This window comes from Camellia sinensis, chromosome 1 (genome assembly GCF_055761805.1).
Source record: "Camellia sinensis isolate YWXY chromosome 1, ASM5576180v1, whole genome shotgun sequence".
In the NCBI taxonomy this organism is placed as follows: domain Eukaryota; kingdom Viridiplantae; phylum Streptophyta; class Magnoliopsida; order Ericales; family Theaceae; genus Camellia; species Camellia sinensis.
In genome coordinates this window covers 187,481,288-187,491,811 of record NC_138961.1, presented here as the reverse complement: position 1 = coordinate 187,491,811, position 10,524 = coordinate 187,481,288, and the positions used below count along the sequence as shown (strand labels likewise).

The 10,524-nt window shown below is 37.1% G+C and overlaps 1 protein-coding gene across 1 annotated transcript; it reads left to right on the top strand.

Annotated features, from left to right (window-relative positions):
• Positions 1 to 1,158: 1,158 nt before the first annotated feature.
• LOC145800761 (putative germin-like protein 2-1) lies at positions 1,159 to 5,054 on the top strand. Its single transcript, XM_082890493.1, has 2 exons — positions 1,159 to 1,268; positions 4,407 to 5,054. The coding sequence occupies exons 1-2, from the start codon at positions 1,159 to 1,161 to the stop codon at positions 4,966 to 4,968; spliced, it is 672 nt and encodes a 223-aa protein (XP_082746619.1). The 3' UTR covers positions 4,969 to 5,054.
• Positions 5,055 to 10,524: the final 5,470 nt, after the last annotated feature.

Sequence of the window (10,524 nt, the reverse complement as noted above, 5' to 3'; positions counted from 1 at the left end):
CGGAGCAGTAGGTAAAATTGGGTTACATAAATCTATAGGAGCCAACCCAGCAGTGAGAGGAGCTAGCCTACTTGGGCCGACAACCGAATGGCCCAAAATTGAAACACATCTGATCCATTATACTCACAGGTCGATTTCAGATCCACTACTAAATTAATCCCTCGGCCCATATTTTCAGGCCCACACAAGGTTTTGATCAATCCAGATGTTTGAATTGCACCTTCGATCCTCCCACCTAAAATCAACAATTCTATATAATTTAAAAATAATTAATAACACTAGTGTAATAAGTATTTTTTTAATTAAATCGTAAGAATAACAAATTACAAACCCAACCGTAAATTAATCATTAAGAGCATTGCTAGAGTACATATTTCCAGGGATATATATGCTCCCCTTTTTATATGAGAAATGTTAGAGCTTATTTATTCAACATAGAGATGTCAAAAATAGCATATATGATATTGTAATTGTACATGAAGGATCATCTGTCTTTATATCTTTATCTTTTATCCCAGAACACTTATAATTAGTGAATTATTGAAAATTTTGAAATGCGATAATTTAAAAATATGATCCAATGAATACAAATGCTTTGGAACAGAGAAATATAAGATTTTGAAGATAGAAGATTCCATACTATAATTCTATATGTGACTCCTCTAGTAATTTATTTTTTTGGGCTGTGATGTATTACATCGTGTATAATCCTTTCGGATTGTGAGACAGTGGTTTTATTGTTTTTTTTAAGCGTTTGAGAGGGTCTTTCATCCTAGGCTAGGTTTGCTTTAGAGGTGTTTGGCATCTTGACAGAGTCTTTGTCTTCACTTTGGTATGTCTCAAGCTTGATTATGTAATTATTTATTTATTTATTAATAAGAAATCAGAAACGTGTAAATTTGTTGAAGAACCATTCATCCTTGAGTGGTGAATGAGGGAAAAAGTCAGCCATTGAAGACTTGGTATTGGAAAATATAATGACAAATTCAACTACTCTTTATCTATCTATATCTATAAATACACTGCCTTTTTGCCATGCTGTATCTATCACGCTCCTTTCAATCAATTGCAATTAGGCATAGAAATTCCAATTTGTTTGAAATAACAAGTTTGTGCAATTTTGATATATATATATATATATTGTTTCGAGTGATAAAAATGGGTAGTCACTTTATCCTTGTAGCAATAGCCATCATGGCCTTGGTTTTCACAATTGCTTCTGCTTCCGACCCAAGTCCTCTACAAGACTTTTGCATTGCTGTCAATGATTAATCTGCTGGTATACTTTATGCTCATCTCCATCTCCTATTTTTTTTTTTTTTGATTCTTCCAATTGCCCTTTTGTGATAATTAAAACTTCAGCTTTTCCATGGAAGTATATATAGTTTATGTGGGTTTTTCATTTTGAAGTCATTTATTGAATGATAAATTATACTTTTGGCACCAAAAGTGTATATTTTATGTCATTTTAAATACGTATTGCTAAGGAAAAGGTTCCTTACACTTTGTGTTAGCTTTTGATAAAGCTTTTGATAAAACTCTCTTTAGAATGAACTATATTTTGTATTGAATTTTTATCACTTATTGATTCATCTGCCCATAGGCTTACATCCTTTTATATAGAGAAGGTTATACATAAGTTCAATGAATAAGATCCATGAACCTAAACAACCTTATAATTAATTAGGTACATGAATATAATCTAGACAATGTACTTAATAAATATAAAATACATGAAGATAAAAATACATTAATACAAAGAATGTATTAACTCAATGTATCCAATGCATGCAATGTATCCAATGTATCTAATGTAAATATGACATTAATTTTAACACTCCCCTTTAATGCCATATTGTGTGACACCCAACATTTCTCTAAAAAATTCAAATTTGTCCCTTGGTAGAGCTTTGGTGAAGATGTCCGCAACTTGATCTTTAGACTTGCAATACTTGATTTGAATCTCATCATCTTCCACAGCTTCTCTAATGAAATGATGTTTGATAGCAATGTGTTTGGTACGAGAATGGTAGATGGGATTCTTTGTCATAGCAATAGTAGACTTATTATCACACATAATTGAAGTAGCTTCACCTTGCTTCTCACCAAAATCATCCAAAATTCTTCTTAGCCAAATTGCTTGTGTAGTTGCCAATGATGCTGAAATATATTCGGCTTCAGCAGATGATTGTGCCACAGTTTGTTGTTTCTTGGATAACCATGAAATTACACCCGATCCAAGAGAAAATGCATACCTAGAAGTGCTTCTCATATCATCAACACATCCGGCCCAATCACTATCACAAAATCCAATTAACTTTGCATCAAGAAATTTCTCATAAAAAATTCCATAATCAAGTGTACCTTGAATGTATCTCAACACTCTTTTTGCAACCCCAAAATGAATTTGGCTTGGACTGTGCATGAACCGAGACAATAAACTTGTAGCATACATGATGTCTGGTCTTGTAGCAGTTAAGTACAACAAACTTCCAACCAAACTTCTATAACAAGATGCTTTAGCTTCTTTGCTTCCATCTTCCTTTGACAACTTTTCATTCACAATCAAGGGAGTAGCAACTGCTTTGCAATTCTTCATTTTAAATTTCTCAAGAAGTGTTTGAGCATACTTCTTTTGACAATTAAAAACACCACTATATTTTGGTGGATTTCAATGCCTAAAAAATGATGCAATAGCCCCAAATCACTCATTTCATATTTCTTCATCATCTCCCTTTTAAAATCTCCAATCAAGTTTTCATCACTACCGATAAAAACCAAATCATCAACATAAAGTGAAACAATGAGAATACCGATTGTACCTTGCCTCTTGATGTACAAAGTTGGCTCACTTTTGCTTCTTTGAAAACCCTTTTCATTGAAGTAAGCATCAATTTCACTATACCATGCCCGGGGTGCTTGCTTTAGGCCATCCTTCTTGACATGCCCAAATTTGTTGCAATTGTAACATTTTGGCTTTCCTCGAAACCAACAATCTTTATCAACATGATTGCTTCGGTTGCAAATTCCACACTTTTGTTGAGTGGACACTTCATTTTCCTTTCTTTGAAAATTAGACCTTCCTCTTCCTCTTGCATTTCTTACTCTTCCGGTTGCATTTCTTCCTCCTCCTCTTCCTCTTCCTTGGGAATTAGAGGTACTAACATTGAGCTGGGATTGAAAGGCACTTTCAATTGACTTTTCAGATTGCCTACTCAACCTTTGTTCAAATGCTTTAACTGAACCCATCAATTCTTCAATACTCAAATTAGCAAGATCTTTAGTTTCTTCAATGACAGCAACAATGGGATTGTATTTCTCTGGCAAACTTATCAAAATTTTCTCAACAACTCTTTGATTAGTAATATTATCCCCATAAATTTTCATTTGGTTTACAAGTTCCATAACCCTAGAAAAATAATCCTTCAACAATTCCATATCCTTCATCTTTAAATTTTCAAAATCTTTTTTCAATGACTGAAGTTTGATGGTTCTTACCTTCAAGTTGCCTCTATACTCTTTCTGAAGAATATCGCATGCCTCCTTCGCTTTTGTTGCATTAATAATTCTTGGAAAGATTACTTCTGAAACTCCTTGTTGAATAAAAGAGAGAGCCTTTGAATCCTTCTTCCTTTGCTCTTTTAATTGGTTCTTTTGGGGATTTGTCAAAGCTTCTTCATCTTCAGGTTCCTCGAACCCATTCTCAACAAGATCCCAAAGCTCCGTATAGACAAAAATAGTTCTCATTTTCACATACCAAAAATCAAAATTTTCACCATTAAAGATAGGAGTGGATACATTTTGGTTGATGGGATTCGCCATGGACGTTGGTTTGTTCTTCTTCGGGGCTTGTTTTCCCGTATCCGATCTCTACGCCCAGCTTGCTCTTGACCCAACCAAAGCTCTGATACCACTTATGTTAGCTTTTGATAAAGCTTTTGATAAAACTCTCTTTAGAATGAACTATATTTTGTATTGAATTTTTATCACTTATTGATTCATCTATATTGCCCATAGGCTTACATCCTTTTATATAGAGAAGGTTATACATAAGTTCAATGAATAAGATCCATGAACTTAAACAACCTTGTAATTAATTAGGTACATGAATATAATCTACACAATGTACTTAATAAATATAAAATACATGAATATAAAAATACATGAATGTATCCAATGCATGCAATGTATCCAATGCATCTAATGTAAATATGACATTAATTTTAACACTTTGGTCCCTAAAATATACACTATCTAATTTTGGTTCCTAGTTTATAAAGGGTTGGTTTTTATTTTCTTTGAACTAATCATTGTAATATTATTCAAAATTTACTAGTTTGTGTAATATATATATATATATATATATATTTTCTTTCATCCAATCATTACTGAAGCACATCTCCATTTCCTTTGCATGCAGTGTTCGTGAACGACAAGTTTTGCAATGACCCAAAGCTTGCCAATGCCAATGACTTCTTCTCTGGCCTCCTTGCTCCCCGAAAAACATCGAACCCAATTGGGTCGACGGTCACTCCTGTAAATGTCAGGCAAATACCAGGCCTTAATACTCTTGGCATTTCCTTAGCTCGCATTGATTTTGCACCTTACGGCCTCAATCCAACCCACACCCACCCTCGCGCAACTGAGATCCTCGTGGTCTTGGAGGGTAGTCTCTATGTTGGCTTCGTAACCTCCAATCTAGAAAACCGTCTTTTCACCAAGGTCCTTTATCACAGAGAAGTTTTTGTATTTCCAAAGGGTCTCATTCACTTCCAATTCAATAACGGAAAGACTAATGCAGTGGCTATTGCTGGCTTGAGTAGCCAAAACCCTGGTGTCATTACCGTTGCTAATGTAGTGTTTGGGTCTAATCCAAAGATTTCTGATGATGTTCTAGCTAAGGCATTCCAAGTGGACAAAAAGGTGGTGGACCATCTTCAAGCTCAATTCTGGTGGCCCAACAACTAGTGAAATAAACAAAGAAGAGAATGCATCTATTGTTTGTTTGTTAAACTTAAACATATATGATTTAATATATCACAAATAAATGGGTTGGTTATGGACGGTTTTCTTACAATTGTTTTCCTATAAAACAATAATAATAATGAAGTTTGTTAAATAGTACTCTATGTCTCTCATATATTGATGACAATCTCTTGATCTTTCTTCAATCTCTGATACCAATAGCTAGGAGGCAACAACGAGGATACATTAAAGGAACTTCCATGTGTGTGAACCATTTATGGTTCCTACTTCACTAGTACAAGTGTTACTATGAAAAATTATAATTTACTAATGTAAATTTAACATACAAGGGATGCTACTTAAGGTTTTTCAATGCACTAGAAAATATGATTCTCACAATTTTTTGCAACAAAATTATCAATAATGTTGATTGAACTTTGCAAAGATCACCAATACCACCCAGTAGTATCCTTTGTGAGCCACCATCACCATCACCATCACCATCACCACCACTACTATACGACTATTTCACCAACTCCACTGATCACACCACCATTGAGCTACTTATACAGACTCCAAAATTCTTATATATATTTATATATTGAATAGTAGAAATGTCCATTGATGTAAGCCAAATGGCATTTACAGAAGAATCCATCCAATAAGACAAAACTTACACCAAACAAAATAAAAATCAACAAGGAAGCCACCAGGAAAAAAATTATGAAATTATCCAGACGCAAATTTCGTATTGCAAAGTAGAAGCCAATCATAAGAGTTCTGCGACAGAGCAAGTCTGGGATAAATCATATGTTCTAACCATGGAGAGGGTAAGCTACAATCATCACACAGATGGACTCTAGAACACACAAATAGAAACCAAATAAACAAAACAAACACAAAATCTGACATTAGTTCCAAACGCCAGATCCGAGGAGGCCAGTTCGTGGAGGTGGCAGATCTGGTGTCAGTGCGGTGGCGGCGACACCATTGTGAAACAGAAGGGGAGGGAGATGGTGGATCTGGTGAAGGCTTTGGCTGGGGTAAGGTAAAGGGGAAGGGGAGAGAAGAAACAAGACTGAAAATCCACCATAAAGGGAAAAACACCTCACAAGGAGGGAGAAGATGAGAAGGCAAAGCTTCCAAAGCTTATTGAACCATAAATGGTAAGAGGATAAGAGAGGAAAAAAGGGGGTAGAGAGGAGGAGAGAGGCAGCTGGAGGTAGGAGCCCCCCTCTTCCATCCCCTACGACACTCAGAAAGTGAAACCCTAGAAGAAGAAAACGGATAGAGAGAGGAGCTCTCAAAAGTAGAGAGAGAGAGAGGTCTTATATATATATATAGCTAGAAACATCACCCCAAAAAATGCAGCTCTCTTTTTCTTAGTCTATTTTGGTGCCAATGTCTTCCCACCTTGTCATACATGTTCGATTCAGTGTATGTGTGTAACACGCGTTATTAACTCCAATGGATTTTATTATTTTTGCATTTAACCCTAAACCACAAGGGTATATATATTTCTCAACCACGAAGGAATAATTGGGTTAAGTCACACGATGCGCAATGTAACTAACACAAATTTCAAATAAACATCAAGAGTACTAATTAACTTATTAAAGCAATAGTATAAATTTGACAAGCATACTCAATAATATGAGATATTTTTCTTCTTCTTATTAATAGATTCTTTGTTAACACAGTAAAATTTTACTCTCTACGCTTAATATGATTTAAAAATGAAAAAAAAGAGAGCATTGCAGATCTTCACACAGTATATATGTAAGGGATCCATTGCAATTAATTTTTGAAGGATTTTGCAGCAATTGGTGTGCTCTGCGCAGAATATATATATAATTTAATATTAATTATATATGGATTAAAAATTAGGATTTTTAATTGTGTGTTAATATATGGTTAGGTGATTTAATTTTTGATAATAAATGATTACGTTAGAAATTATTTATAAGAGATGAGAGAGTAAGACAAGGTGACAAAAAGGGCATTACGATTAGTTTATACATTTGTTAACATGCTTAGCATTATATTTTTTTTTTCCAACCATCAACAATTTCATTGGCTATAAGAATTCCATCTAGAATATTCCGATCTCCCAGAAAAGCTGACCATTAATCCTAGACATTACCTGTTTCATCCTATTTGATAATACCTGTTGGCTACACATTTTGTACTAAGCCAGTGACAATCCGACGCGTGGCGAAGTGAGGGTAATATGGGAAGACCAGGTAGGTCTTCGATCCTGATCATACACGTGGCAATTAATGTTGGTTATTATAAGATCTGAGTAGTAACAGATCAACAAAGAGACGTACAGTGACATGGCTTCAACGGTTGCTCACATTTCAAATTCAAATATAAGGGGGAAGCCTAACTGCAAGTGAAGGCGTAGTGGAACTACTTATAAGGTAGCATGATCAGCGACTACGGAGGAGCAGTTCGACGGTTTGAAGTACAATTCGATGGTTATCTTCAGAGAGTATAAATAGCAGGAAGGACTTCAGAGAAGAGGACGACAAAAGATCTAAAGAATTACCTTACATAGTCCAGTGTTATTTCCTGTCTTTTATATCTCTGTACTTTAAGTTTCTGCGTCGCACTTCATTTGTAGGAGTAGTTTTCAAGTATATTGCCGCTGTAATTCTCTACGGAACTAAGATCATTGTAAGTTTTTCATACTAATGAAATATTTCAGTTTATTTAATTGTTCTTACGTTCAAAGCTTTCTGAAATTAAATTACCAGTAAGCCACCAGTAAAAGTCCTCTTTATTGAGGCCGAAAGAACCATAACACAATCGTCTGAATAATTGTTTGGCAATTACAATTCTGTAAGGACTGATTGATCCGTGCTGGCACGCTCATAATTACGAAAGTAACCTTCGAAAGCCAAAAAAGCCAACATATATTTTTGGCACGCCCGGTGGGACCTTTTTAAAAAAAAAATGGCTAGACGTAGGAGACAAGGAGAAAATGAACGTTTGGAAGAAGGCATGGAAGGAGAGGTGGAGACATCCAATCCAGAGGATAATGTGATAACACATCCTATGGAGACTCCTATCCTATCGGAACCCATGGTCGAACAGACCAATACTTCAGAACAAATACCATTTGTTCGTAATAGTGGACGAGACCAAGGAATTGGACCATCCAGTGTCCCATCTGCTCAGTCACTCAATCCGTGGGGCGGCTTGATAGATGCCATGTGACAACAATTAATAAACACAATGGAAAGATGGGCAGTATCCTTTTTGGATCGAATGAATAACCACCAACCAACGAATGTAAGACACATAGAGGAGGTGAATGTCCCTCAGCAAAGATTGGCTAGAGACAAACAGCCTATGCAAGCTAATGGAAATTCTAATGGTCAAACCAGTAATCAGATTCATGAAAGATTACCACCTCAGTCTTGGTACGAACCCATTTCGAGGCCTGTAGCAGGCCAGAATGCCTCAATGTTCAACAGTGAAGCCATGCAGATTGGTGGATCTGGCCCGGTACAAGAAAATGGCATAAGAATGAGTCCAAATCCCACATTCGAAGCCATACCTGGCACCAGGGGGTACAATAATCCCGTATTCGAATTTATACCCGGGGGGTTGGAAGGTTTTCCTACAAGTGGAAGGGATACAATACCTGTTCCAGCACCTTTCGTGGGTCCTTTCGCAGGACAGGCTCAAAGAGGTTACCTACACCCCCAACAGCACCCTCTACCATAGGGACAGCCAGTCCCAAATGTACCACCTTATGGACCAAGAGGACCACAAGCACAAGGTTGTCCACCAAATCCTGTGTTTGTTCCCCCAATGGTGGTTCAGCAGGCGCAAAATATGGTCCCTAGGGACCAGATTACTGAGATAGTTAGGGAGTTGTGTGGACCAATGGCTCGGGGGGTCTAAACCCCTGTGTATAGAAAACCATACCCAGAATGGGTCGATAGGGTACATGAATATCCAAGAGGTTTCAGGATACCAGATTTTGTCCTCTTTCATGGGAACGAAAACCAATCCACAGTAGAACATATTGCTAGGTTTGCCGCTCAATGTGGTGAATTTACCAATCATGACTATATAAAGTTGAGACTATTCCCAAATTCTCTAACCGGAGGAGCATTTGTATGGTATATCAACCTTCCACCTGGCTCCATCCAGACTTGGCAGCAAATGGAAGAGGCATTTCATGCCCAGTTCTTCCAATCAGAGCCAGAAGTTTCTATGGCAGACTTGGCCAGATTAAGTCAAAGACCTGAAGAGAAGGCCACTCAGTTTATTTCCAGATTTAAGAGGGCTCGAAATAAATGTAGAGTAATCTTGCCAGAAACTGAATTTGTAAGATTGGCCCAAAATGGCCTAGAGTTCAGGCTTCAAAAGAAGTTTGATTCAACAAAGTTTAGAGATTTAGTGGAATTGACTTATAAAGTATCTAGATATGAAGCATTACTAGAAGAGGAACAGGATCGAAATAATGCATCATATAGGACATACTACAAAGATCCTAATTATGAGATTGATGCAGCAGAGATTGTGGGAAAAGAGCCTATGATCTGTGAAGTATTGATCCATAAAGATACAACAATTGACCAGCAGTTTAAAAAGAAAGATCTCCATAGGAAATATTCTTTCGACTTAACTAAGGCAGATGACATTTTTGATCATTTGCTTGCGGCCAACTTCCTTAAGTTACCAAAGAGTGTTAAAATTCCATCTCTTGATGAACTTAAAGGAAAAATATATTGCAAATGGCATAATTCTTGGTCTCACTCGACTAAAAACTGTGTTGTTTTTCGAGACAGGATCCAAGAACAAATTTGGAAGGGGAGTTTGAAGTTCCCAGCCAAAGTTGAAAAAGCCATGGGGATCGATAGCAATCCATTTCCAGAAATTGGAGAGGTGGCAGCTAATGTCATTATGTCAGACTTTCAGAACTTGTCTCTGAAAGAATTGGAGGAAGTCAATGTACAGATGCATGTGGCCAACCAGACAGCAACCAAAAAAGACCTTAGAAGTCCACCAGCCATGGGACGAGAGTTCCCACATCAGAAGGAAGACTCTGATGAAGAAGCACTGGATGATGATTCCCTAGAAGCAGCCGTGATGCAACGAATGTGTCCCAGGTGCAGACTGAGTTATAAGTGGTTGAAGGGCCTTCCAGTCGATGGGAAGCAGTATTACAGGGATGTGCAGAGGTGTCCTAAACCAACCAATGCTTATAACAAAAGGCCGTATCTGGCTAATGTCAGGCAGCAACCATTAGTGGTTGAACCTGCAGTTGGTAGAATGTATGCTAAAGGCAAGAGGCCTTTCTATGAGTCCAGATCTCCTAACTATTACAGGTTGGAGAGTAGTCATTCTGAACGAAGGTTGGAGAAGAGTTCAGGTTTTGGTATCAAAGCCAGGAATTGGCCCCTTGGGTCAGCTTCACGAAGGACAGAAAATGATCACCATCACCAAGAACCTGAATCAGGCTTAAAGCTTGGAGACAGGGCCAAACAATTGTCTTCACAGCCAGCCTCGAAGGTGACCCCGAAAGAAGAAAGAGGCGGT